General features: G+C 44.8%; 1 protein-coding gene across 1 annotated transcript; it reads right to left on the bottom strand.

The window, feature by feature from the left end:
- Positions 1-3,092: 3,092 nt before the first annotated feature.
- Positions 3,093-26,224, bottom strand: LOC137535086 (zinc finger protein 250-like). The gene is made up of 5 exons (XM_068256874.1): positions 26,177-26,224; positions 17,407-17,482; positions 14,376-14,473; positions 13,382-14,276; positions 3,093-4,740 (listed from the first exon to the last, which is right to left on the bottom strand). Exons 2-5 carry the CDS (start codon positions 17,438-17,440, stop codon positions 3,335-3,337), a joined length of 2,433 nt encoding a protein of 810 aa, XP_068112975.1. The 5' UTR covers positions 17,441-17,482; positions 26,177-26,224; the 3' UTR covers positions 3,093-3,334.
- Between the last annotated feature and the right edge of the window lie 526 nt (positions 26,225-26,750).

Raw genomic sequence — 26,750 nt, 5'->3', positions numbered from 1 at the left:
TATTGGGGGGGGGGGGGGCCGAGCCGGCCTGCAGCAAGGAAACAGGAGCCTTCAAGCTCAGCTCTCTGCTCCGTTCTGGGCAAGGAGAAAGGCATTTAAAAATGTGTTATTGTAGCAGCCAGCAGGTGGCGCCTTATGATAGCCATGCCGCCTCAGGCAACTGCTTGTAGTACCTGTGCCTCCAGGCGCCCCTGTTTATAATCCATGCAATTTGGGGGATTGTAGCATGTATGGCGGCTTTAATAATAGCTTAAACGCTTTTCCGTGATCACAGCCATGAATTTCCGTGATTGCCTCATTCACGGAAAAAATCAGAGTCAAATTCGTAAGTCCACTTCAAATCCGGAATTTAAATCGCAGAATTTCCGGATTTTTTTTGTAATCACGGCCAAATAGTCGAATCCGTGTATCCGAGCGGCACTGATTATGTGCAGGAATTATCATAAGATACAATGAGGTTGATTCATTAAAGGACACCCGAGGTGAAAACCAATTAAATAAACAATCGTATCTAACCTCCTTCTCCTAAAAATGACCTTTTAAGATATTCCACAGTTTTATTTTATATTTAAATTAAATCTACTTTAAGTTTTTACTGTTTTAATGTTTTTGCTTAATGACACATTCATTGAAGTATGCCAGAGCTAAAATCTGTAAACTATTGATCCTTTTTATCTCTTCCCTTCTCTCAGAGCCATTTTCTGCTAGGAAAGTGTTTTATAGTTGTAATTTCTTATCAGTGAGGGTCACATTTTAGTCTGACCCAGTCCTGACTGCCAGGAACTGCCACTTACATACCTGATGTTTAACTCTTTCAGGCAGAGAAATAAAAAAAAAAAGAACACAGCATAGTTATTTGTGTGCTAGGCACTGTACATACACATGTCTATCTCATCATGTCACATGTCACCTCGGGTATCCTTTACTCTCCTTGCCGGTTATCCCGAGCTGAGCTCGGGGTAACTCGCGCAGGAGGATTGCTCTGGCCCTGCTGGGCCGATTTTCATATTTTTTTTTCCTACATGCAGCTAGCACTTTGTGTGTGGTACGCGATCGCCGCCGCTACCCGCCGCGCCGCCCCCGCCCCCCCAACCCCTGCGCAGCCTGACCAATCAGTGCCAGGCAGCGCTGAGGGGTGGATCAGGATTCCCTCTGACGTCCATGACGTTGGTGACGTCACCCGCCCCATCGCCACGGCGACGGGAGAAGCCCTGCAGGAAATCCCGTTCTCAACGGGATTTCCTGCTTGCGCGTATCGCCAGCGGCGATCGAAGAAGATAGGGGATGCCGCTTATCAGCGACTATCATGTAGCTAGCGCTAGGCTAGCTACATGATTTGAAAAAAAAAAAAAAAAGTGCTGCGCTGCCCCCTTGCCGCAACAATTGGAACGGCAAGGGGGTTAATTAGCACTGCTGCAGCAGCATGAGTTAAAATTCAGAAGCGTGAGTTAAAAGTCAGCCTGCGGCGGTGCTGCGTAGCAACTGCACTTATGTTACATGCGCTCCTTTCTACGTTACAGCCACTCTTTCATGTGCCGCAACCAAATACTTCACTAATACGGCTGCTACTATGTAAGTTAACGCAGTATCGCATTTCATTTTGATGTAGCATTACACTCCTTACCTGTGGGTTATAGGATTGAGGAGGATCTTCAGGTCAATACTGCTAAACAAACAGTTACCAGCATTCTGCAGTCATGTAATAAGTGGTGTACTAAATTAACATAGTAGCATCTGCGCAAGTATCTCAGTCCTGATACTTCACAAATGCGCACATCAAAGTAGCGCCCGTAAATTAGGAGCATGCGTAACATAGGAGCGAACACTACGCAGCTCTACTGCGTGTAGCGCGCACGCGCTGATTTTCAACTCGTACTGCTGAATTTTAACTTGCGCTGATTAATGAATCAACCTCAGTGTGTCCTAAAATATAATAAATACAATTTTTCATTCATTCATTGAAAACGACTGCTACTTCCTAGACAGCAATTGTACTGTTCAGCTTCTCACATTGTTATTCCGTGCAGGCACATAAATAGCCATTTTTTGGTGTGTGTCTGCGATCTACTCTAAGTGTGTAGGAGGAGGAGCTGCAGTGTTTATCCACCATTATTTTAGGCAGGAAGGGGTGCAACCGAGTCGTCTGTACTTTAGGGAGAGTACCAATGATCAATTCATTAATTATTTGAGTTTTTGCCAATTTTTTTTTTTAAGATTATTTTATTTTAGAACATTTTTTTGACATCGTTAAACAGTAAAAAAAAAAACATATTACAAATACAATGAACAAAAGTCCAATTGAGCAACAAGGTGTGTTACAAAAAGTTGCATATTAAACACAATAATAAACGATATGCGTGTAGAAATTAGCTCTCAACTCCAGAAGATATCAAAAGAGCAATTATTGGTCGCTGACCAGTGCGGCCTCCTACTAGCTGGAGATGAAGGGTGTACTAACAGTACTTAAATGGGATAGAATAAGCTAAAATAAATTTGTTGTAGCATGAGAGATCACAACCTTATGGCGGTAGCGTCTCCCAGATACATATGCTAGTTCTCTTGGATACTATAATATAAAATTGCTGGGCGATCCTGGGCCCATAGGGAACATACACCAGGGCGCCCCATAACAGGTGCTTGTTAGCAAAAGAGAACTCGTGTGACCTAACAATTATCCCAGTTTTTGACAACTTTACACATTCAAAGCTGATTGCAAATTGAAACAGAATTTTTTTATAAACAATAAAATTACAAAATGTCAATCAAATTACAACATATATATATATATATATATATATATATATATATATATATATATATATATATATATATATATATATATAAATAATATATATATATATATATATATATATATAAATAATATATATATATATATATATATATATATAAATAATATATATATATATATATATATATATATATATAAATAATATATATATATATATATATATATAAATAATATATATATATATATAAAAATAATATATATATATATATATATATATATATATATATATATATATATATATATATATATATATATATATATATATATATATAACAAAGGCTGGAAAAACGTTAGGGTGAGGCACACAGTGTGGGAGGAGAGAGCAGTAGGCAGATCTAGCACTAGGGTTAGTGTTGGGCTCCACCTACCAGGCTCCTGCTCTTATTAGAATGATCTCCCACATTCATCTTTTCTCAGCCTTTCCTTTCATATATCAACAGGGCAGGGCATTTTAGATCTGTATTTAGAAATTGTTTATGTGTGAATCATTTTTCTACATTCTGAACATTAGAGGAAAAAAAACGCTCAAGTGTGCGTCCTCTCATGTATGACAAGGGCTCGACGTGTAGTAAAACATTTCCCACACTCTGAACAAGAGAACGGGCTCTCACCAGTGTGAATTCTCTTGTGTTTAAAAAGATTTCCTTTTTGAATGAAGCTTTTCCCGCACTCTGAACAAGAGAAAAGAGAATCGCCCGTGTGAGTCTTCTGGTGTGCAAGAAGATCTACTTTCCTAATGTATCTTTTCCCACACTCTGCACAGGAAAAGGGAAGCTCACCTGTGTGCAATTTCATGTGTTCAGCCAGGTACCTTTTATCAGCAAAGCTATTCCCACACACTGAACACACAAAAGGACACTCGCCTTTGTGTCGCCTCTGGTGATCCTGGACGTTTCCTTTCCGCAAGAAACCTTTCCCACACACAGAACATGAAAACGGCCACTCGCCAGTGTGACTTTTCTCATGCTTAACAAGCTGGAATTTGTAACTGAAACTTTTACCGCATTCTGAACAGGAAAAGGGATAGTTTCCTGTATGCCTTCTCTGGTGTTCAAATAGGATCCTTTTGCTGGAATAATGCTTCCCACACTCTGAACATGGAAAGGTTTGCTCTCCTTTGTGACTTCTTTGGTGTTTAAGAAGATCTCCTTTTTGAAAAAAGCTTTTCCCACACTCGGAACATGAAAAAGGCCGCTCCCCTGTGTGAACTCTCTGATGTTCACACAGGGCTTCTTTTTGATAAAACCTTTTCCCACACTTCAAACACAAAAAGGGAAGTTCCCCTATGTGAGTTCTTTGGTGCCTAAGAAGCTTACCCTTGTGAGTGAAGCCTTTCCCACACTCTGAACATGAAAACGGACGCTCGCCTGTGTGAGTTCTCCTGTGTACAAGCATGTGCCCTTTAGTAATAAAACATTTCCCACACTCTGGGCAGGGAAATGGGCGCTCCCCTGTGTGAATCCTTCGATGTGCACACAGAGTTCCTCTTTGAATAAACCGCTTTCCACAATCAGGACATGAAAAGGGGCGCTCCCCCGTGTGAGTTCTTTGATGTGCAGAGAGCGCTGCTTTTTTAGTGAAACTTTTCCCACACTCTGAGCATGAAAAAGGACTCTGACCTCTGGGAAGTTGCTGGAGTGAATGGTTCCCTACATTTATATCAGTTACAGAAGATGGAATGAGCTCATCACCTCCATCTCTATCAGGACATGTTTTGCTGGAAGACTCCTCAGAATTAGATAAGTCACTAGACTGATCCTCTCTCTGAAATGTGGAATGGAGATTTGGGGCAATCATTGGGCGATTATCACATTTTGTGAAACATGAGGGACCCATTGACCGATTCATGTTACATCTTTGAGGTTTCTCTTGAATAATGGGTTTTCCTCCTGGAGAACATTGTGTGATGCCATTATCCTCTATATTGTTACCTGGAGATAAAACAAGATTTCCATTAGAGAGGTTCTGGACATAGCAGACATCTAGAGGGAAAACTATATTAACCACTTGAGGACCACAGTGATAAACCCCCCTAAGGATCAGGCCAATTTTTACTAAAATGGCCACTGCAGCTTTAAGGCCAAGCTACAGGGCTGCACAACACAGCACACGAGTGATCCCCCCCCCCACCACCACCACCACCACCAACAGAGCTCTCTGTTGGTGGGGTCTGGTCACCTCCCAGTTGTTTATTTTTTTTTTAAATAAATATTTTCTTTTTGTATTATGTTTTACTATTTATATATATTTTTTTTAACAAACCCCTCCCTCCCACCAGCCGGCCAATCCTGGTGATCGGCTGTCATAGGCTTCTGCCTATGAGAGCCGATCACTCTCTAGTGCCCCAGGGGGACAGCAGTGTCACACAGTTGTCCCCAGTACAGCAATGCTGTACTTATTTAAAAGACGGCGGATTCGCCGTCTAACAGTCTCCCGATCGCCGCTCGGAGACCAAAGGCGGGGCAGAGCTCCGCCACACAAGCAGGAGATGCGCGCGCAGCCTGCGTGCGATCTCCTGCAGTAGCCGGCCCCAGGACCTGACGCCAATTGGCGTTAGGCGGTCCTGGGGCTGCCGCCGGCCACGCCCATTGGCGCGAGGCAGTCGTCCGGTAGTTAATTTCATAGTGCATACATTTATGAGGAATGAAGATGGGCCTTTCATATGGTGTACAGTATCTCCTCCTCATTACCTGGGAACGTGATGTTATACTGAGGAATGGAGATGGACCTTTCATATGGTGTACAGTATCTCCTCATTTGTTGGTACTATGATGTTATACTGAGGAATGGAGATGGGTCTTTCATATGGTGCACAGTATCTCCTCCTCATTTGTTGGTGCTATGATGTTATACTGAGGGATGGAGATGGGCCTTTCATATGGTGCACAGTATCTCCTCCTCATTTGTTGGTACTATGATGTTATACTGAGGAATGGAGATGGGCCTTTCATATGGTGTACAGTATCTCCTCCCATTTGTTGGTACTATGCTGCTATACTGAGGAATGGAGATGGGCCTTTCATATGGTGTACAGTATCTCCTCCTCATTTGTTGGTGCTATGATGTTATACTGAGGAATGGAGATGGGCCTTTCATATGGTGTACAGTATCTCCTCATTTGTTGGTGCTATGATGTTATACTGAGGGATGGAGATGAGCCTTTCATATGGTGTACAGTATCGCCTCCTCATTTGTTGGTACTATGATGTTATACTGAGGAATGGAGATGGGCCTTTCATATGGTGTACAGTATCTCCTCCTCATTTGTTGGTGCTATGATGGTATACTGAGGAATGGAGATGGGCCTTTCATATGGTGTACAGTATCTCCTCCTCATTTGTTGGTACTATGATGTTATACTGAGGAATGGAGATGGGCCTTTCATATGGTGTACAGTATATCCTCCTCATGTGTTGGTGCTATGATGTTATACTGAGGAATGGAGATGGGCCTTTCATATGGTGTACAGTATATCTTCCTCATGTGTTTGTACTATGATGTTATACTGAGGAATGGAGATGGGCCTTTCATGTGGTGTACAGTATCTCCTCCTCATTTGTTGGTACTATGATGTTATACTGAGGAATGGGGATGGGCCTTTCATATGGTGTACAGTATCTCCTCCTCATTTGTTGGTACTATGATGTTATGCTGAGGAATGGAGATGGGCCTTTCATATGGTGTACAGTATCTCCCCCTCATTTGCTGGTACTATGATGTTATACTGAGGAATGGAGACCGGTATATTATATTCTGTACAGTATTTCTGTCCTCATTTGTTGGTTAAATTAGCTGATAAAGTGTTGATGTTTCCTATCCTTAGAGGACTCAGGTCTTGGTATATCCAAAGAAGAATCTGGCAGTTTTAACTAGATATGTTGTTTTTGTGCTCTTGAAAACCTTTAGCCACAAAGCAACTGTCTTCATCAGCTCACATGAGGTGAAGGAATACCAGTAGGTGCTGAAGACATGTACTTCAGGCACTATAGTGTTTGTCTTGCACCAAGTCAGACAATATATCCCTGTAGACTCGCATCTCAGCATTCAGGGAGCCACAACAGATCCTCTTTGAACCCCAAGAAGAGGGAACATGCAATGAAATGCAAAAAGTGTCCCACACATTCCCAATGCATACAGAGATCATCACAGGTCGCAGAACTTTGCCTCAGGTTTGCTGTCATCAAAGCAAAAGGTGCTCATTTGAAGAATCTAAACTATAAACAATCTGATTTGCTGAAGGCTCTTTTGTTGGCTATGTAATTACATTTGTGGTCCTTCACAGTTTAAATGTCCTGACCATGTAGAAAAGAGTGAGACCTGGTTCACACTGCAAGAGCTTTTTAGTGCTAGTGATTTTAAAAGCTCTTGCTAATGCAATGCTGGGGGGGATTTTATAAAAGCACATTGCTCCAGTGAGAATAAACTCATAGCATTACATTAGCAAGAGCTTTTTCAAATCACAAGCACTTAGAAAAAGCTCTAGCAGTGTGAACCAGCACTAAAGAAAAAACATTGAATGAGAAGACGTTTGGTACTGTAAATTTCTGAGTATTCCTTCACCCCGTGTCACAAGAGGAAGCCACTCAGAGAGCGAAGAAACAGAATACAGAACCGTCCAGCTAAAACGGTCTTATTCATCTGAGACACAGATGATGCTCTGTTGGAAGAAATGGGGACCCCTCAGTCTTCTCATAATGAAAGGATGTTCTCTAAGGGAATTGGATGATATATTTTTCCCTATCACAGGGCAGCGCTGCCTCAGGTCTTCCTAAGCTGGAGAACATAAGTAACTCTAAAAACCTGGACTGGATTCCTTTAAGCACACAAAAGAAAGAACTCACCCCCGCTCTACCGCCTGATGATTTATGTACCAGGGAGTCAACCAGTCTCCACCTAGATCCACGATAGGTGTGTACGTCCACAGCGAGAAAGAAAAAGTAACTGGGTCTCCACCTGGATTTTATGCAAATGCTTAATTTATTATCCCATAGCCAAAGATAAAACACACGACGTTTCGGCCTGCGGCCTTTATCAAGTGTAACACACAATGAGCAAATGCTCTCAAATATCACCTCACATTATAAAACACACCCCTAAGGGTGGGCACATACTTAAATAGAGGGTATTAAAGTGACAGTACATCAATATACTCAGATTACAAGAAACATATTAAATTACATTCCTCATTTAATCCATAGGGAACTAGTTTGACAACTGAGGCAAGGGAATGTACCTTTCTTTTTTGGCAGAAACGTAACCATCTGCTTTGGATTTCTTCTTAAATCTGATCTCACCAGCATATCCCGAATGCTTTTACCTTTTTTATACACAAACCTAGGGGGCGATTGAAAAACCCTAGACAACAGTGGATCCGTTTCAATTAATGACCAATTGTCTAGTATACTTTTCCGCACCAATTGGGCGTGGTTATCACACGTGGAGATAAATTGCATCTCCCCCTTTCTTTCTCCTCTCTGTTTTCTCTGTCTTAGGGTTTTTCTCTCCATTCCCTCCACCTCCCGGGCTATGCTCATCACTTCCCTTCTCTGATAACCCCTTGATGTAAAATTTTCCAGGGCATTGTTCCTATCAGTGCTTTTTCTAAACAAATTTGTATGGAAATGCCTTTTATTTTTTTTGTTGGACAGGCCCTGAGGAAAGTTTAAGGGAATTTTTTCGGATATTGAATCTCTGCCATGAAACCATTAAGTTCACATTGGATTTCCATCCGCAGAATTTGCACTTTTTGGATGTAGACATCATGCTTGATGGAAGGCATTTCCATACAAATTTGTTTAGAAAAAGCACTGATAGGAACAATGCCCTATTAGCCAGCAGCTGTCACCCCCGTCCCCTTATAAAGGGTCTCCCTAAAAGTCAATTTATAAGAGCCAGACGTATAACATCCACTGATGAGGCCTATCATGCACAAGCTGCCAGATTGGTGGAAAATTTTACATCAAGGGGTTATCAGAGAAGGGAAGTGATGAGCATAGCCCGGGAGGTGGAGGGAATGGAGAGAAAAACCCTAAGACAGAGAAAACAGAGAGGAGAAAGAAAGGGGGAGATGCAATTTATCTCCACGTGTGATAACCACGCCCAATTGGTGCGGAAAAGTATACTAGACAATTGGTCATTCATTGAAACGGATCCACTGTTGTCTAGGGTTTTTCAATCGCCCCCTAGGTTTGTGTATAAAAAAGGTAAAAGCATTCGGGATATGCTGGTGAGATCAGATTTAAGAAGAAATCCAAAGCAGATGATTACGTTTCTGCCAAAAAAGAAAGGTACATTCCCTTGCCTCAGTTGTCAAAATTGTTCAAGTATTATTAAGGGAGACTTTATAGCACATCCGAGGAGGGGCTCGGAAATCAAACTTAATGGAAATTTTTCTTGTGTAACTTCAAATGTGGTTTATTTTTTGAAGTGCCCCTGTGGGTTCGGCTATGTGGGACAAACGAGTAGACCTGTCAGAGTAAGGATTAATGAACACCGCAGTGACATAAGGTTATATAGAAAATATTTTGATGATCCTGAAAAGAATTTTGATTCCCCTATAGGTAGACATTATTTTGAATGCGGCCATATGGTGAACGAGTTACGGTGGTGCGTGTTGGAAAAAGTCACAGCAGGAGAAGGGATGGACAGTGAGACAACACTCCTAAGAAGGGAGAGCAGATGGATCAATAGATTAGAGACTCTAGTTCCCTATAGATTAAATGAGGAATGTAATTTAAGATGTTTCTTGTAATCTGAGTATATTGATGTACTGTCACTTTAATACCCTCTATTTAAGTATGTGCCCGCCCTTAGGGGTGTGTTTTATAATGTGAGGTGATATTTGAGAGCATTTGCTCATTGTGTGTTACACTTGATAAAGGCCGCAGGCCGAAATGTCGTGTGTTTTATCTTTGGCTATGGGATAATAAATTAAGCATTTGCATAAAATCCAGGTGGAGACCCAGTTACTTTTTCTTTCTCGCTCTGGATTCCTTTAAGGCATACATGTTAAACTCCGGCCCATGAGCCAAGTCTGGCCTTCAGAGCCATTCAATTTGGCCCTCAAGTGGTTTCCCCACTTTGCATTATGTTTGGCCCTCTCTAGACCACCAGGGAAGCTATACTGGAGGTGAAGCCCTAGAACACCAGGGAAGCCATATGGGGGAGGTAAGAGGAAGGCGCTAAACACTAGGGAACTGTATAGGGGAGTGAGACCACTAGACACCAGGGAACTGTATAGGGATTGGAGGGGGGCCATTGGACCCCTGGGAACTTTATAAATGAGCAAGCTAACCAGTAGATATTGAGGTTGGCCCGCGACTAGGTCCAAGTGTTTAATTTCATCCCACTTTGTATTTGAGTTTGACACACCTGCTTTAAGGGAACCCAAGGTGAGGCCGAGATGGAGGCTGCCATATTTATTTCCTTTTACACAATACCAGTTGCCTGGCTATCCTGCTGATCCTCTGCCTCTAATACTTTCAGCCAAATACCCTCAACAAGCATGCAGATCAGCGTGCTTGAACTCAAGTCTGACTAGATTAGCCACATTTGACTATTCAAATTGGAGACTCATGAATGATCAAGCACTAGTAAATGGGGTAAATCCAATACATTTAAATTGCCCCACTTCCCTTGTATAAGGATTAACGATTAGAGGAGTGTATGGGAGTTTAATTATGACAAACATTGTATCAAATGAACGGACAGACCTCCCAGGCAGCAGCAATGAGAGCAGAGCAAAAAAAGGCATCCCAGAATACCCAGGTTATGTTTTTTAACCCCTTGAGTACCTGTTTTCAGATACATTTCACATCAGAAAACCTGCATGTGTAACATTTCTTGAAGTTCTTCTAAGCTGAGGCAATTAAATAGATTGTTTAGAAAGACTATTAGACAGATTCAGAGAAGATTCAGGGCAAGGAGAGGCAGTTAAAAAAAATGCACATCTAAAGGGAAGTTGGGGCTGCCTCTTTAATACTAACTCTGTCTCTGCACAGAGAAAATGTATCAACTCAGCATGGCAAAATAAAGGATGGTTTTTATACGCTAAACAATGACATGTTAGGGAGCGTTCACACTGCACGCGTTTCCAGCCGCGTTTTGGAAACGCGTGCAGGTGGCCGATACGCACGACATCAGACATTGCATAGAGTGCAATGTCTGATGTTCACACTGCATGCGTTCCGGACCTGTGCGGTCCGGGAACGCATGCTGCACGCAGATTTTGCTAAAACGCGTGGCTGTCCCATTCACTTTTCAGTGATGGGATCAGCCACGCAACGCACACAAACGCGGATGGCCATGCGTTCGTACGCGTTGCGGTCCGCACGCGTTCTGCACGCATGGCCATCCGCATTTGCGATCTGAACGGGCATCCATTCATTTGATACAATATTTGTCCTCCTTAACCACATGCAGTATATTCACGGCCTGGGAAAACTTCACTTGAAGTCCCAGGGCTGTGAATACATGTTCTCAGCGGCGGGCGGACGATGTTCGCTCCTGTGCCTGCTTCCATCGCCACCCGTCAGCGGGGAGATGAATAAATGGGAACGAAGTTCCCAATCATTAATCGAAGTCCCCATGTCAATGAACATGGCATCTATTAAATGCCTGCGTCCTTGTATCTTCCTAGAGTTACAGTGCCACGCATTACTTCCAATTCACGTACTTACGTACGCAAATCGTAAATAATGTACGAGGACAACTTGTGGCCAAATAGTAACATTACATATAAATGCATTTTATTTACTAAAAATACCCACACTTGCTTTTTAAAATTAACTGCTTCCCTCCCACACACTCCCATGTTACCCTATTTTTCTTTTTAAATAAAATAAATAGCTACCTTAAGGACTGAACTTTTTTAATATGTATGTCAAGAGGGTATATTATTATTATTTTTTTAATGTATGGGCTAGTAACTAGTGATGGACGCAAAAATGAAAAAAAAATGATTTTTATCCATAGTAAAACGTTTTATTTTAAAACTATAATGAAAATGGAGAAATAATGAATTTTTTCAAATTGTTTTAATTATTCCCATTAAAATTAGCATGATGTACCTCCCAAAGAAAGCCTAATAGGTGGTGAACAAAAACAAGATATACATAATTTTGTTGTGATAAGTAGTGATTAAGTTATTGGCGAAAGAAAGGGAGGCGTGCTGACAGGTGAAAATTGCTCTGCTCCTGAAGGGGTAAACCCCCTCAGTGGTCAAGTGGTTAACTTCCCATAGACTCCTCTAATCCTTATTGGATTAGCCACATGCTTGTTTCAGGGTTGTGACTCAGACACTGCTGATGCCAGAAGATAGACGGGACTGTCAGGCAACTGGTATTGTTTAAAGTGGAGATAAACTTTTACTCATTGCATAATTGTGTTCCTTACATTTATAGTTTATAGGGCATTCCTCAAGCCAAATACTTTTTTTTGTTTTAATACTCTAGTTCCCTATAAACTATGAACCCTGGGGGATTCTCCTGGTTTTGTTTAGTTTCAAAAGCACTTAGTGAATGGCTATTGCTCTGTCCAACTGCCAAAAAAGTGTATGCTGAGCAGGGAGGCTGCCCAGCATCTTGTTTATAAATCTTTTTCAAGGAGTGTCTTTATAAAGAATAAAGGCCATGCTGAGAATCCCCTATGGAGAGATGGACTAGCCCAAAACCTATCAGTAATGTCAGATTTCTACTACCTACTGTAAGTGACAGCAACATAGGAGAAAAGTAATTGATGGCTTATTTTACTCTGAAAGAAATGTACTTCTTATTTGTATGTGTTTACATGTATTTTACAATTTTCGCGAAAGTGGTCCTTTAACCTCTTGAGGACTGCAGTGCTAAACCCCCCCTAGTGACCAGGCCATTTTTAGTAAAATGTGCCACTGCAGCTTTAAGGCTAAGCTGCAGGGCCGCACAACACAGCACACAGGTGATTTCCACCCCCCCCCCCTTTTTCTCCCCACCAACAGAGCTCTCCGTTGGTGGGGTCTGATCGCCACCAGATTGTTTATTTTTATTTTTTACAAATATTTTTGTTACTGTTTTTATTTTTTTTTAAAAGTATGTTTCTTTAAATATATTCCCTCCCTCCCTCCCTCCCCACAGCCAGCCAATTATGGCGATCGGCTGTCATAGGCTTCTGCCTATGAGAGCCGATCGCTCTCCAGTGTCCCAGGGGGACAGCCGTGTCGTACGGCTGTCCCCAGTACAGCGCTGCTGATCGCAGCGCTGTACATGTAAATAGACGGCGATCACGCCGTCTAACAGTCTCCCGAGCGGCAATAGCCGCTCGGAGACTGAAGGCGGGGCGGGGCGGAGCTCCGCCCTCCAAGCAGGAGATGCACACGATCTCCTGCATTAGCTGGCCCCAGGACTTTAGGCGGTCCTGGGGCTGCGGCCACGGTCGGCAAGAGGTTAAACAGATACAATATAGGAAGTTTGGTTACAAGGCATGAAGAGGAGGGATATTAACATTTTAGATTAAATTGCATCTTTACTTTGCTGTTAGCTGCATATTTTACCCATTAATATATAATGGAAATTAGCAACTTCTGCATTAAATACTTACATGTGCTGATATCCAGAGAAGTTTGCTCCTCTTTAATTGTCCTCATCATGTCACCCTCCTCTATAGACTGCTGAGCACTCCTCACATACGTCTCTTGTTCCTCTTTAATTGTCCTCATCATGCCACCTTCCTCCATAGACTGTTGATCACTCCTCACATACATCTCTTCTTCTTCCTCTTTAATTGCCCTCATCATGTTACCCTCCTCTATAGACTGCTGATCACTCCTCACATATGTCTCTTGTTCCTCTTTAATTGTCCTCATCATGTCACCTTCCTCCATAGACTGTTGATCACTCCTCACATACATCTCTTCTTCTTCCTCTTTAATTGCCCTCATCATGTCACCCTCCTCCACAGACTGCTGATCACTCCTCACATATGTATCTTCTTCTTGCTCTTTAATTGTCCTCATGTCACCCTCCTCCATAGACTGCTGATCACTCCTCACATACATCTCTTCTTCTTCCTCTTTAATTGTCCTCATGACACCCTCCTCCACAGACTGCTGATCACTCCTCACACACGTCTCTTCTTCCTCTTTAATTGTCCTTATCGTGTCACCCTCTACCATAGTCTGCTGATCACTCCTTACATAGGTCTCTTCTTTAATTGTCCTTATCACACCCTCCTCCATAGTCTGTTGGTCACCCCTCATATACATCTCTTCATTTTCCTCTTTAATAGTCACCATAATGTCACCCTCTTCTGCAGACTGTTTATCACTGCTCACATATGTGTCTAATTCTTCTTCTTTAATAGTCTCTTCCCTCATATACGTCTTTTCTTCTTGCTCTTTAATTGTCTCCACCTCTCTAGACTGCTGGTTACTCCTCACACAGGTCTCTTCTTCTTCCTCTTTCACCTCTGTTTTGATAGCGATATTTTCTTTCCCCTAAAACAACAAAATAATAGAACATTAACTCTGCTTGCATTTCAGAATGTGCTCTGAAATAATCTGACTTCTGTATTGTAGACCCTCAGATCCACCTACCTGATAATGGCAGGGGATGGGGAGATATTCCTGTGTACAATTCTGGGAATAAAGAGGACCTGTCCGTGTCTCTGGTGGGTTTCTGTTACTGGTTCCATCTGTAGGAAACACACACGAGGATTATCAGATGATGGGGGGGATCTAGGTAGACCCTCCATATAGCTATTTCCTTTACATCAGGCATGTCAAAAGTCCGTCTGGGAGCCAAATTGGCCTGCCGAGCCATTTCTGGTGGCCCCCAAAGCTCTTCACAGTTGTTAATTCCATGTGGTCAGTAGACCATAGCTGTGGTGCCACATGCAGGGGCCAGCTACAGTAACATTTAATCAAAAAGGTCTGCACACCTGATGCACAAATTTGCATAATATAGCAATAGATGTTAGAAAGCTAGCATGGGTGCTGGATCGTAATTGGACCACAGCCCTAAAATAGCAAGTCAAAGTAAAATGACCTGCACACCAAGTATGGATTTGCTCAAAAGTAAATTTCTATTGAAAAAATAAAGGCACAAAATAATTACAAGCATATGTAGCGGACATAGCCAATTAACATCATTAGCTATAAACACTGTGATTATACAGAATCCATGGAAACTGCAACAGGTTCAAATAAGCATGACATCGGATATACACACTGAGTCCATAAATCTGCCGTAATGCATGCGTAGGAGAGCTCAGTGGCAACGATAGGAAAATATACAAATGAATCCTAGCTCATAAGTCCAAGGGCCCTTCATTTGCCACTGTGCCACTGAGCTCTCTTACGCATGCATTATGGCAGATTTATGGACTCAGTGTGTATATCCGATGTCATGCTTATGTGAACCTGTTGCAGTTTCTATGTATTCTGTATAATCACAGTGTTTATAGCTAATGATGTTAATTGGCTATGTCAGCTACATATGCTTGTAATTATTTTGTGCTTTATTTTTTCAATACAAATTAACTTTTGAGCAAATCCATACTTGGTGTGCAGGTCACTTAACTTTGGCCAGCTGCAGTAACAGCCACTGATTAGCAGCTACCACTGTGCCAGCAGCAGTAACAGCCACTGATTAGCAGCTACCACTGTGCCAGCAGCAGTAACAGCCACTGATTAGCAGCTACCACTGTGCCAGCAGCAGTAACAGCCACTGATTAGCAGCTGCCACTGTGCCAGCAGCAGTAACAGCCACTGATTAGCAGCTGCCACTGTGCCAGCAGCAGTAACAGCCACTGATTAGCAGCTGCCACTGTGCCAGCAGCAGTAACAGCCACTGATTAGCAGCTGCCACTTTGCCAGCAGCAGTAACAGCCACTGATTAGCAGCTACCACTGTGCCAGCAGCAGTAACAGCCACTGATTAGCAGCTACCACTGTGCCAGCAGCAGTAACAGCCACTGATTAGCAGCCGCCACTGTGCCAGCAGCAGTAACAGTCACTGATTAGCAGCTGCCGCTGTGCCAGCAGCAGTAACAGCCACTGATTAGCAGCTACCACTGTGCCAGCAGCAGTAACAGCCACTGATTAGCAGCTACCACTGTGCCAGCAGCAGTAACAGCCACTGATTAGCTGTTGCCACTGTGCCAGCAGAAGTAACAGCCACTGATTGGCAGCCTCCACTGTGCCAGCAGCAGTAACAGCCACTGATTAGCAGCCGCCACTGTGCCAGCAGCAATAACAGCCACTGATTAGCTGTTGCCACTATGCCAGCAGAAGTAACAGCCACTGATTAGCAGCCTCCACTGTGCCAGCAGCAGTAACAGCCACTGATTAGCAGCCGCCACTGTGCCAGCAGCAATAACAGCCACTGATTAGCAGCTATCACTATGCCAGCAGCAATAACAGCCACTGATTAGCAGCTGCCACTGTGCCAGCAGCAGTAACAGCCACTGATTAGCAGCTGCCACTGTGCCAGCAGCAGTAACAGCCACTGATTAGCAGCTATCACTATGCCAGCAGCAATAACAGCCACTGATTAGCAGCTGCCACTGTGCTAGCAGCAGTAACAGCCGCTGATTAGCATTTACTACCATGCCAGCAGCAGTAACAGCCACTGATTAGCAGCCACCACTGTGCCAGCAGCAGTAACAGCCACGGATTAGCAGCTACCACTGTGCTAGCAGCAGTAACAGCCACTGATTAGCAGCCACCACTGTGCCAGCAGCAGTAACAGCCACGGATTAGCAGCTACCACTGTGCCAGCAGCAGTAACAGCCACGGATTAGCAGCTACCACTGTGCCAGCAGCAGTAACAGCCACGGATTAGCAGCTACCACTGTGCCAGCAGCAGTAACAGCCACTGATTAGCAGCCGCCACTGAGCCAGCAGCAGTAACAGTAAGGCAGGTTTCACATTACAAACCAGCGTTAGCGATGCGTGCGTCGCTTCTGCCATACCGCATCACACCGCCAAAAACAGGCCTTCAAGGAACACTGTTAGTACACGGTGTTCCCTGGCTGGCCACCAGTCTAGGAGAAAGTGACATGCGCTTGCGGTCACTTCCTGCTTTGGGTATGAGGAAACGTATTGTAAAAATAAGCATCCGTGCATGCATGCCGCAATGTCGTAACCCCAAAGTTTAAAAAAAAAACCTGTGTTACCATAGAGTAACATGATTTCTGGGCCGGTGTAGATTGCTGCAGGTTGCCGTGAGTCCTGCAGGTAATTATGGTAGTTCTGAGCTGGCGTTCAATTGGGCATTTCTGGCACAGTGTACTGCAAGGTGGGAAGTATGAACTTCCCTATAGAGTTACATTCGGCTACGGTAGCAGTAAGGCAATTTGCAGCACTGCACCGTGCCAGTGTGAAAGAGCCCTTACTGATGAGAAGCTGCCACTGTGCTAACTGCACACAGCATATAGGTTATTTCCCGTAGAAATGTTTTATTTGACCAAATGTCACAGGCCTAGTGTACCTAACAGCAACCAGCAAAAATTGTATTTCATTTCCCTAGTTCGCCTCTCCCTAGCACTCTCAAGAAAGGTGATAAGGCTTTTGGCCTAATAAGTTTGGACACCCCTGCTCTACAAGAAATGAAAGTCTCCTCTTACCCCGTGATGTGAGGGGCGGCTGATTATCCATCATGGCGTCCTTGTAGAGGTCCTTGTGTCCTATATGCTGCCCCTCCTGCATGGAGAAATAGTTGGTGACATGTTCACACAGGAACCTTACAAACAATGATGCAGTCACCAGACAAATACACTTCTTTTTGTTACTGGAAAGGATGTGTCTGCATGATTGCATACATGTATCTCCTCTCTCATGAGCAGCTCAATCATCTTGTTGGTGAAAAGGGCTTACTGTCATACATTACAGTACCCTCATTCTTGTGTGACTAACTAGAATTGTCTGGGTTACTGTCCTTTAACCAGCCTGGCGGTATGGACGAGCTCAGCTCGTCCATTACCGCTGGAGGCTGCCGCTCAGGCCCTGCTGGGCCGATTTTCATCAAATAAAAAGGTGCACACGCAGCCGGCACTTTGCCAGCCGCGTGTGCTACCTGCGTGCAGCGGTGAAAGAGGGTCCCCCAAGCCGCCCGAGCCCAGCGCAGCCGGACCAAACAGTTCCGGCCAGCACTAAGGGCTGGATCGGAGGCGGCTGACGTCCATGACGTCACTCCGCTCGTCGCCATGGCGACGAGGAAAGCAAAACAAGAAAGGCCGCTCATAGCGGCCTTTCTTGTTACTTCTGATCGCCGTAGGCGATCAGAAGTACGCATCAGGAGCACCCTCTAGTGGGCTTTCATGCAGCCAACTTTCAGTTGGCTGCATGCAATCGTTTTTTTTTTAATAAAAAAAAAACGTCTAGTCGCCAGCCTGGCGATCTTAATAGAACGCCAGGCTGGTTAAAGTGGTCTGAAAGCCAGCATTTCTACTTTGCTCTGAAAGATTCCTCACAGCTTGAAATCTACTATCCCAGAATTTTTTTTTAAGCAGAACATCACTGAAATGGTTAAACAAAAGCACTTTGTCCTGCTATTCAGCTTCAATCCACATCCAAACTTTAGATAACAGTATCTTTGGTTCCATTCCAATGTTGTTACATTGTGTGTAAACACAGTCTAACAAGAAAAGAAGCTCTCTGTGCTTCAGACACACACACAAAGTTCAGAAAAGCTCATTAGAAGATGTTAATACATAATAAAAAGCAGTTTGAATAAAATGCAATGGCAGCTTTCAGGGTACGATAAACTACACTTTGGAAACTTGTAATTTGTAAACAGACAATATTACTTATGCACAAAAGCAAATATGATAACTGTGTTAGTAATAAAAAGTAGGAAAACACATTTTCATTTAATGTTATGTCGGAGTTTCAGACCACTTTAACCACTTAAAGACCCACCCTTTACCCCCCCCTTAAAGTGAACCTTAAGCCTGTTAAAAAAATGAGATGAACTCACCTGGGGCTTCCCTCAGCCCCCTGCAGCCGATCGGTGCCCTCGCAGCTTCGCTCCGATGCCTCTGGACCCGCTGGCGACGACTTCCGGTTTCGCCGTCACCGGCCGACAGGCATGGGAACGCGAGTGATTGTTCGCGTTCCCAGCCTGTATATCGCCCCCTATGCGGCTATTGTGGCTCCTGGCGGAGCGGAGCTGCGAGGGCACCGATCGGCTGCAGGGGGCTGAGGGAAGCCCCAGGTGAGTTCATCTCATTTTTTTTTTTTTTTACTTAAGGTTATCTTTAAGGACCAGCGCTGTTTTAGCTGATCTGTGCTGGGTGGGCTGTGCAGCCCCCAGCACAAATCAAACACCAGGCAGAGCGACCAGATCGCCCCCCCTTTTTTCCCCACTAGGGAGATGATGTGTTGGGGGGGGTCTGATCGCTCCTGCCTGCCTGGGTGTTACGGGGGGGGCACCTCAAAGCCCCCCTCCGCGGCGAAATCCCCCCCCCCCTCCCTTCCCTGGAGATCCGAGGCTGCACAGGAACGGATCTGTCCTGTGCAGCCTCTAACAGGCTCCTGCCTGTCATGTGACAGCGATCCCCGGCCGCTGATTGGCCGGGGATCGCTGATCTGGTACAACGCTGCTACTGTTAGCAGCGTTGTACAAATGTAAACAAAGCGGATTATTTCCGCTTGTGTTTACATTTAGCCTGCGAGCCGCGATCGGCGGCCCGCAGGCTATTCATGGAGCCCCCCGCCGTGAATTGAAAGGAAGCAGCCGCTCGCGCGAGCGGCTGCTTCCTGATTAATTAGCCTGCAGCCGGCGACGCAGTACTGCATCGCTGGTCCTGCAGCTGCCACTTTGCCGACGCGCGTTATGAGTGTGTGGTCGGCAAGTGGTTAAAGCGGACCTGAACTCGGGACTTCCTCTCTGCTCTAAAAGATAAGCAACAACATAGTAACCTTTACATAAAAACATTTCTTTGTTACAGCTGATACTAATCCTGCATTAAATCTGTAGCGCTTCTACTTCCTGCTTACATGGAAGCAGACATATTGTTAACATCCTGTGTTTACCAATTAGCTGCTCTGTCGTGGCAGCCAACTAACTCAGCTGAGATCAAATTACAACTTTTGATTAGTCACAGATGAGGGGAAATTAGACAGGTTAAACTCCCTAAATATATACAGGGTGCATTTCTCTATGCTTTACTTCTGTCCTGTGCAAGAGTTCAGGTCCACTTTAAGTACACTTGAACTGAGAGGGATATGGAGGCTGCCATATTTATTTATTTTTAACTAATACTGGTTGCCTGGCTGTTCTGCTGATCTCTTTGGCTGCAGTAGTGTGAATCACATACCTAAAAAAACAAAAAAAAAAACAAAAAAAAAAAAAAATAAAAAAAACTTTCAGCTGATCTTTAATCAGCTCCTGTAAGCGTTCTGTGCATGTGCAGTTGCAAGTTTAACAGACTACACCAGGGGTCAGGAACATTTTTGGCTGAGAGAGCCATAAACACCACATATCTTAAATTGTATGTCCCTGAGAGCCATACAATATGTTTCAAACTGGGACAGTGCGCGCATGCACAGCAGAGGGTTGTCCCTGTTGCCATGGTACAGTTGATCCTTTGGCAGCAGAAGTGTCAGACACGTCTTCAGCTTCTCTTGGGTTTCAGCAACATCAGCAATTTATCCGAGAGCCAGATAGGAGAAATACAGACTAACAGCTTGTACAGTAGCATACCTACTTTGAAAATTTTACTTGCGCTGCTTGAGCAGTGTAGCTTAGTGAATCAACCCCTACTGATTTGTCTGTGAGCCAAATGTAGCCATCAAAAGAGCCACATCTGGCTCCCGAGCCATAGGTTCCCTACTCCTGGACTATACAAATGCAGAATGCTCTCGGCCACCGGGGTGCGATCAAGGAGACAGGCATCCAAGTGCAGTGCATGCTCAGTAGCGACAGGGCTCAGACGGACAGCTTTCGCAGCGACAAAGCAGTGGAACGGGAGGACCACGAGGAATCTAGAGGACTACGGGGGGACTGCAAGAAGCCCCAGGTAAGTTAATCTGAACGTCTCAGGCATGTCCACAGAGCTGGCCATAAATGGGTCAATGTTAGCCCCATTTGTCAAGCTGATCAACCCCTACCCAACTGGCATTCGATCAAACAGGGGTCAATTCCTATCCTACACATCAAATTAAATTTTGATAGATTTCAACAGAAATCTATGGCGCAAAGCTATGGGCCTTCGATCCCCCACTGCACAGAAATTTTCCAACATGCCCAATAAGACTTTAGATCGATAAATTGCTCAAAATTGTGAGTATGCCCAGTTTAACAATAAATCAAACGCAGTAGATATAACTTAGTGAACTTAAAGGGAAGGTTCAGGGACTGTAAAAAAAAAAAAAATCCAAATCCACTTACCTGGGGCTTCCTCCAGCCCGTGGTAGGCAGGAGGTGCCCTCGGCACCGCAGAAGAAGCCCAACCTGGCAGCCGGCCTGGCCAGGTTGGACTTCATCTGCGCTCCAAAGTGCGTGTCACTCGTGCGCCCTGACGTCATCGGACATCCTCTGGGCTGTACTGGGCAGGCTCAGAACTACTGAGCCTGCGCAGTACAGCCCGGAGGACGTCCGATGATGTCAGCGCGCACGAGTGACACGCACTTTGGAGCGCAGATGAAGCCCGACCTGGCACCCGGCCTGGCTAGGTCGGGCTCGCCACCGGAGACCACCGGGAGCCTGCGGAGCGGCGCCGAGGGCACCTCCTGCCTGCCATGGGCTCGAGGAAGCCCCAGATAAGTGGATTTGGATTTTTTTTTATACAGTCCCTGAACCTTCCCTTTAAAGAGAACCTGTACTGAGTAAAATTATTTAAAACAAACACATGAGGTAACTTCAAATGAACATTACATAGTTACCTCGCCATCAGTTCCTCTCAGAAGCTCACCATTTTCTTCTTACAGTGATCCCATCCGGTTCTGACAATATTTTGTCAGAACTGAAATATATCAGTTGCTGTCAGTTATAGCTGAGAGGAGAACTGACGTGTCCATGTTTCCCTATGGCTCAAGTAGGCGATGTTACAGTTAAAGGGCTGGTGCACACCGAGCGGCTTTTTGGGCGTTTTCAGATCCGCTTGCGGCTGCGTATCTGCTTGGGCAATGTATCTCAATGGGGTGGTGCACACCAGAGCGGGAGGCATTTTGCAGAAACGAAAAATGCTGGGGTGAGGCATTTTTTGGATTGTGGATGCGTTTCTGCCTCAATGTTAAGTATAGGAAAACCGCAAACCGCTCTGAAAAACGGCACTTCAGAGCGGTTTGCCAGGCGTTTTTTGTTACAGTAGCTGTTCAGTAACAGCTTTACTGTAACAATACAGGAAATCTACTACACCAAAACCGCTAGACAAAACCGCAAAAAGCTAGCTGAAACGCTACAGAAAAAGAAGAAAAAGCGTTTCAAAATCTGCTAGCATTTTGCGGATCTGCTAGCAGGTTTTGGTGTGCACCAGCCCTAACTGTGTGCTGACCAGAAAGCTGTTATGGGGTAATGGCCATTTTCAAAATGGAGGACAGAGAATTTCATTGATCACAGTGGACGAACAGGACGCAGGAGAGGAAAAAGAGATTGATAAGTAGACTACACGGGAGGTAAGTATGACTTGTGTATGTTGATTTTGACTTTTAATTTTCAGTTCAGGTTTTCTTTAAAGTGACTCTGTAACAAAAATTACAACGTTTTTTCTACCATTCTACAAGTTCCTAAACCTATTCTAATCTGTTCTGGCTCACTGCAGCACTTTGTACTATCACGGTCTCTGTAATAAATCAATGTATCTTTCCCCTGTCAGACTTGTCGGCCTGTGTCTGGAAGGCTGCCAACTCTTCTGTGCTGGTCTGTTCCTCTATGCACACTCCAGTGTGTGTTTTATTTACATAAGCCAGCAGCTTCTCTGCTATCTTATCAGTGATAGAAGAGAGCTGGATAAAAATCCCCCTCTGTTAGGCTGTGAAAGTAGCTGGCTGACACATACTGAGGAATTACAAACACAGGCACAGGCAGAGCTGTCTGCAGGAAGCATGTAATGTTCAGTGCATGAGAGAAGAAGGGGACAGAAGGTAAACACACAAATGATCTTTTGAGATTCAAAAGGAAAGCTGTATACAGCCTGCTTGTGTATGGATGTATTTTCTATGTGTGGACATATTGTACATCAATCTACTTCCTGTTTTGGTGGCCATTTTGTTTGTTTATAAACAAACTTTTTAAAACTGTTTTTGACTACTTTTAATGCGGCGGGGAGCGGCGAAATTGTGACAGAGGGTAATAGGAGACTAACACACTGGTATGTTTACTTTTGTGCGATTTTAACAATACAGATTCTCTTTAAGCATCAGTTACGACAAACCTGCAAGAGTCCAATTATCTAATAAATACATTTCTAATAAGCTAAAACGCTCAGTCTATAGCTGAAGGGCTAGATTATGTGTGACTAAATGTATGGGTGAGAGAGCGCACCAGTTGGAGAAGTGAGAGCACACTGCTGCGCTAACACTCTGCATGGGGCCCCGGAGAGAGCAGTATAGGATGGGGGAATGCGTCACTGGTGCTAGGGCCCTCCCCCCACATAGATACCATCTCAACCTCCCCCCCCCTGGTTAACCAGCAATAAAAGTCCTGTCAGCAGTGTCGGACTGGGAGCTGAAAAGCTGAGGAAATCCACTTGCTGGTCAAACAGCAGTAATCAGGTGTTGCTGCTCACAGGGAATACTTGCTGCATGGATTAAAGGGGAACTGAAGTAAGAGGTATACGAAGGCTGCCATATTTATTTCCTTTTAATCAATACCAGTTGCCTGGCAGCCCTGGTGATCCTCTGCCTCTAATACTATTAGCCATAGCCCCTGAACAAGCATGCAGCAGATCAGGTGTTTCAGACTTTAAAGTCAGATCTGACAAGACTAGCTGCATGCTTGTTTCTGGTGTTATTCAGATACTACTGCAGAGAAATAGACCAGCAGGGCTGCCAGGCAACTGGTATTGATTAAAAGGAAATAAATATGGCAGCCTCCGTATACCTCTTACTTCAGTTCCCCTTTGATAACACAGGGTTACTGCAGCTTGGCCAGCAGGTGGATTTCCTCAGTTTTACCACCTCCCAGTCCGACACTGCCTGTCGGATCAGTTAGGGTTGCCAGGTGTCCGGTTTTACACCGGACAGTCCGGTTTTTGTGCTCTGTGTCCGGTTGAAAAATGCATGCTAAACCGGACAATTAAGTTGTCCGGTTTTTAGAGAGCCCCCCCCCGCAGCGCAGGAGGAGAACAGCGCAGCAGAGAGAGAGCTGGGAGCAGCGGTGGAGAAGGGGGGCAATCCCCCCCCATCCCTCACCTTAGGGTGCTCTCTCTCCCCCGCTGTCTCCTCCAATATGATGTGCAGGCTGGCGGGTGGCTGCGGGCGGAACTTACCTCTGTGTCGCTCCAGCGCCGGAAGTTCGGGTCCCGCAGCCGCTGAGAATCTCATTCATGAGCCGGACAACACTAATCAGTCTGAATAGTGTTGTCCGGCTCATGAATGATTCGGATCTTTGATCCGGATCTTTTTTGAGTCGAATCTCAGGCTCAGCGGCTGCGGGACCCGAACTTCCGGCGCCTGCGACAGAGAGGTAAGTTCCCCCCTCAGCCAGCCAGCCACCCGCCAGCCTGCACATCATATTGGAGGAGACAGCGGGGGAGAGAGAGCACCCTAAGGTGAGGGATGGGGGGGGAGATTGCCCCCCTTCTCCACCGCTGCTCCCAGCTCTCTCTCTGCTGCACTGTTCTCCTCCTGCGGGGGGGGGGGGGGGGCGGGGGGCACCTGGCTACCTATTCTGGGCACATATAGCCCCTGGCTAGTGGCTACCTATTCCGGGCACATATACCATTACCCCCTGGCTACCTATTCTGGGCACATATAGCCCCTGGCTACCTATTCTGGGCACATATAGCCCCTGGCTACCTATTCTGGGCACATATAGCCCCTGGCTACCTATTCCGGGCACATATACCCCCTGGCTACCTATTCTGGGCACATATAGCCCCTGGCTACCTATTCTGGGCACATATAGCCCCTGGCTACCTATTCTGGGCACATATAGCCCCTGGCTACCTATTCCGGGCACATATATCCCCTGGCTACCTATTCTGGGCACATATAGCCCCTGGCTACCTATTCTGGGCACATATAGCCCCTGGCTACCTATTCTGGGCACATATAGCCCCTGGCTACCTATTCCGGGCACATATATCCCCTGGCTACCTATTCTGGGCACATATAGCCCCTGGCTACCTATTCTGGGCACATATAGCTCCTGGCTACCTATTCTGGGCACATATACCCCCTGGCTACCTATTCCGGGCACATATAGCTCCTGGCTACCTATTCTGGGCACATATACCCCCTGGCTACATATACTGGGACATATATACCCCTGCCTACGTATACTGGGACATTTACACCCCTGCCTACATATACTGGGACATATATACCCCCTGGCTACATATACTGGGCACATATATCCCTGGCTACATATACTGGGAACACTGGCTGTTTGTCATTATGTGCATTTAGGGGTGAAAAGCTGTCTCTTTTGTGCATTTACTGGTGAAAAGCTGTCTCTTTTGTGCATTTACTGGTGAAAAGCTGTCTCTTATTATGTGCATTTACTGGTGAAAAGCTGTGTCTTATTATGTGCATTTACTGGTGAAAAGCTGTCTCTTGTGCATTTACTGGGGAAAAGCTGTCTCTTATTATGTGCATTTACTGGCGAAAAGGTGTCTCTTATAATGTGCATTTACTGGTGAAAAGCTGTCTCTTATGTGCATTTACTGGTGAAAAGTGGTCTCTTATGTGCATGTACTGGTGAGGACAGTTAGTGACATGGCTATGTACTCTGTAATGTGCTGCAGATGTCAGTGCGATATAAATACTGCAAAAAACATTTTTTAAAAAGCCCATTGCTTAGCCCCACTCTACATAAAAGTGTGCTTCTGACTCCGCCCCTAACTCCACCCCTAACTCCACCCCCTGTCCGGTTTTCTCCATCAGCCGACCTGTCAACCCTAGGATCAGTAAACCGACCAAAATTAGGATCAGGCAACATGGTGGGACAGTAATCGTTGGCAGATTTAAACACAGACGAGGAATGTCTCATAGTGTAATTGCACCTTGCTTGTGCATTGGAGTTGTAATCAGACAAGATGGAACATAAGTGAATTTCAAGATGTAAGTTGTGAACAGAGTATGAAATATAGGAAAGGGGGCAGAAACAAGTGTGTAACAATCTGTGTGATTTCATGCAGAGGACACTGTCATATTATTTAATGTTAAAGCTGCGGGTGATGGAGGGAAACAAGTTGGTTAATTAGGGGAAATAACATAATCTCTAACTACCTCCTCTGCTGCCAGTTCCAGCAACGTCTCCTCTCTACTTCTGCCCACTTCACCTCTACTCTATAACTTCCGGCTACATCACTTCCTGTTAAGTAGCACCATCTTGTGTTCATGATGGAAACTGCAGTCTCAAGTATAAATTCTGAAAGAGTACCTGAACTCTTGCACAGGAAAGAAGGAAAACAATGAGAAATTAATTCTTTTTAGAGAGTTTAGCCTGTCTAATCCACCCTCATTTGTGTCTAATCACTGTGTCACCTGACTGCCAGGACAGATAAGGCAGAGAAGCTCATTTGAAAGCACAGGATGTTCACAATATGTCTGCTTCCATGAACGCAGGAATAAAAACTGCAGATTTATTTCAGGATTTGTATCAGCTGTAGCAAAGAAATGTTTTTCTTTAAAGGTTATTATGCTGTTGCGTATCTTTTAGAGCAGAGAGGAAGGTTTGAGTTAAGCAGGGGCGTTCCGTCCATTGGGCTCCAGGGGGCGTGGCACGCCGGGTGACTGACAACTAGGTGTTGTCAAAAAGGCCTCCCACAGAGGCCATGAGCAGGAGGAGGAAAAGGGGAAG

This window comes from Hyperolius riggenbachi, chromosome 10 (assembly GCF_040937935.1).
Source record: "Hyperolius riggenbachi isolate aHypRig1 chromosome 10, aHypRig1.pri, whole genome shotgun sequence".
NCBI lineage: Eukaryota > Metazoa > Chordata > Amphibia > Anura > Hyperoliidae > Hyperolius > Hyperolius riggenbachi.
This window is presented reverse-complemented; position numbering and strand designations above follow the sequence as displayed.